At 42.5% G+C, this 3,121-nt stretch overlaps 1 protein-coding gene across 1 annotated transcript in view; it reads left to right on the top strand.

Moving 5' to 3' along the window:
* SPECC1L (sperm antigen with calponin homology and coiled-coil domains 1 like) overlaps positions 1 to 3,121 on the top strand; it is a 179,185-nt gene that overhangs the window by 125,993 nt on the left and 50,071 nt on the right. Inside the window, exon 12 of the mRNA XM_023508838.1 lies at positions 433 to 589. Coding sequence (XP_023364606.1) covers positions 433 to 589 — 157 coding nt within the window. The remainder of the gene's footprint in view (positions 1 to 432; positions 590 to 3,121) is intronic.

Raw genomic sequence — 3,121 nt, 5'->3', positions numbered from 1 at the left:
CCACCTTAGGTGTACGTGGCTGGCGCCTTAGCCGGTTGAGCTATAGGCGCCGAGCCTTGTGTTGATTTTTTAACTGTGAGTGTCTGTCATTAACTGCTGTCATTAGCCTTTGGTTTTTAGTTACATTTAAACAGATGCTTATATGGTCCTCTCTGTGCTTCCAGTGGTGTGAGTGTTGCAGGGCTGGATAAGATGCCCTGTCTACAAGGGGTGTGGGCTTCTGTGCACATTTCCACTACTGTCCCTTTTTAGATTTTTTTTTTATTTTATGAATAAAATAAGAAATTTTGTCAGTTATCGATATGATAAAGTATTGGTTTATATGGCAATATCTGTTCTTTTTGGACTCTTCAGAAGAAACAATCTCAATAATCTCAATTCAGTCTAATGTTCTTTTGCTATAAAATCATAATGACTATTTTTCATAATCAGTATCTCGACGAAGTAGTGAAGAAATGAAACGGGACATTTCTGCACCAGAGGGAGCGTCTCCGGCCTCTCTCATGGCGATGGGAACCACATCTCCTCAGCTTTCCCTGTCCTCTTCTCCCACGGCCTCTGTGACTCCCACCACCCGGAGCCGGATAAGGTAGGGTCAGCAAACATTGGTGGGTTTCATATGTACCCTTCCTGGTCTTTGGATAGTAAATGAGGAGGTTGTAAAGTAGTGGCATTTGAGCCCTGTGAGGGCTTTTTCTTTTTCTATGTCCAGAATTGGGTACATGGTATAGAAGATGCTGGCAAAGTAATAAAAGAGAGAGTTTCTTTCTCACAGTAGCTGTTTTTTTTTTTTTTTTTTAATTAGAGGATAGTTGAGTGCAAAACTAAGTATTGTGAAATTTGAATCCGAGAGTGTGAGTGGAGTGTTAGGAAATGTGTCCTAGGAGGGTAGAATTTGAGGGGGGCCTTAAGGGTTGTGGACGGGAAGGGGGACTTACTGGCGAAGTTAGTAAAATAAGAGAATGTACAAAGGGCTGAATAAATGAGGCATCTGGAGGGGGATGCTGTAAGTAGCTGGGACTGCAGATGCCCAGAGAATGGATCCAGAAAGCCAAGCAAGGTACATCTTCCATATCAGGGCCAGTAGAAGAAAATACTGACTAGGTAGAGTATGGTGAGGTGATGGATCCTCTTTCAGGTCCAGTCGAGTTGCTTTGATGTGGGTCATAAAGTGGGATAAATACATCAGTGTGAGAAGATGATTCAAGGAATATTCTCTTCTGGATAAAAGTGAGGGAAGCTAGCTAAAAGGGTATTAATAGTATTTCTGGAACAGAGTCACCAAGTCTAGACCAAGGTGTTAGAGAAAGGAGACTTTCAGACCTAGGAGGTTTTTCAAAAGGAAAGATGATTTCAGCAACAGATTTTTATAAGAGGAATGCAAGAATGGGCAATATCAAAGATGGCTCTCTAATTGTTTATACTGGGAGTCTGGGAACATGGTGCTGCATTAATAATTGATAAAGAACACATGAAAATGTAAGTTAATATTTTATTCATAGTTCTCTTATATCAGAAACCACTTTGGACTAAGAGGTATTAAGCACTTAGAAGAAAAAAATATATGTCTGCAATTTAGCAAACATTGTGTATAGTGATGAGGAAAACTTAGACCAATATGAAGAAAAATTGAAGGAGGAATAGGAACGAGTTGCAGAAATGTAACCATATATTGATTTATAGTTTTGGAGATTAATGGAATACTTGGCTCCTTGAGCTCAAATTCTGAACTTATTTTCAAGGCCCACCTCTAAGGGCCACCCCCTTTGAATAGTGGTTGCAAAGCAGTGCACCTTGGGAACAAGCAAGGAGTGCAGTGGCAAGGGAGCTCGGCCAGGGAAGGGGCTGCCAGTACTCGTCTGTGTCCTTGGCACTGGGCTCCCTCCACAGTGCTTGTGCAGAGGGCACTGGCTTGGGAGGCAGGACTCCCGGCCCCCCACCAAGACCTGCGCTCTTCCACAGGTCATCTCCTGACCTCAGTTTCTCATCTCAAAATGAAGAAGTTGCAAGAAATGACCTTGTAGGCCGAGTGGCTCTTTTCTACAGCATCTCACTGTGCTGCTACAGAGTTTGTTCTACTTTGGACTTTTAAAACCATTTCTGTAACAAAACGGACCCTATATGAGCCAGAGTCAACCTTTCACATTTATTATAATAGTGATTTTTACTTTGAGCATCACAGAATTTTAGTTTCTGTTTTCAGGCTGCTTTTTTGCGTTCATTTACATAACTTTATCTTCATTCTTTTTTCCTATGTTCAGTAATGTTGTAAGAAACTTTTTTGGACCCCTTAAACCAAAGCAGGAGTGTGGTAGGCTGGCAAACAAAAATAAAAAAGTATTATGGGCAGTGCCTGTGGCTCAGTGAGCAGGGTGCCGGCCCCATATCCCGAGGGTGGCAGGTTCAAACCCTGCCCTGGCCAAACTGCAACAAAAACAATAGCTGGTTGTTGTGGCGGGCGCCTGTAGTCCCAGCTACTTGGAAGGCTGGGAGAATTGCCTCAGCCTAGGAGTTGGAGGTTGTTGTAAGCTGTGATGCCACGGTGTTCTACCCAGGGCAATAAAGTGAGACTCTGTCTCTACAGAAAGTAAATAAATAAATAAAAGTATTATTACTTCAAGGTAGCAGTCTAACTGCACTTTGAAAAAAATCTGTTATTTTGCTTTTGGATCTGCAATAAATAAAAATTGATAGTGTTTCAGTATACTTCTCAGTTGAAAAAGCTTCTGCTCTAAATGTGTTCTCTTTGATTTCATAGTGTACTTTGAAGCATAAATACTCACAGGAGAAATGTGCTGAGGAGTGCTGGGCTGCTCACAGCACACCACCTGTAGGACAGGGATTGGGCTGCTGAGTTCATAGGGAGTGGGCTGGAGTCTTGGCTTTGCTTATAGTCCCTGAAAAACAGACCAGCCTTGCAAGAACAGGCTACATAATCAGGCAGCAGGCTGTAATTACAAAACACTCTCTTTCTCCGAATGCTCCTCAATGCTCAGTACTCCTCAGTATTCCTCAGTTCTCCTTACTGCTCTGTATTCCTCAGTACTCCTCAGTGCTCTAAACTCCTTAGTACTCCCCAGTGCTCTAAACTCCTCAGTACTCCCCAGTGCTCTAAACTCCT

The sequence above is a fragment of the Otolemur garnettii genome, unplaced genomic scaffold, assembly GCF_000181295.1.
Source record: "Otolemur garnettii isolate 467f Iridium unplaced genomic scaffold, OtoGar3 scaffold00281, whole genome shotgun sequence".
Classification (NCBI taxonomy): Eukaryota; Metazoa; Chordata; class Mammalia; order Primates; family Galagidae; genus Otolemur; species Otolemur garnettii.
The sequence above is the reverse complement of the archived record's forward strand: the minus strand, read 5'-3'. Positions and strand labels throughout refer to the sequence as shown.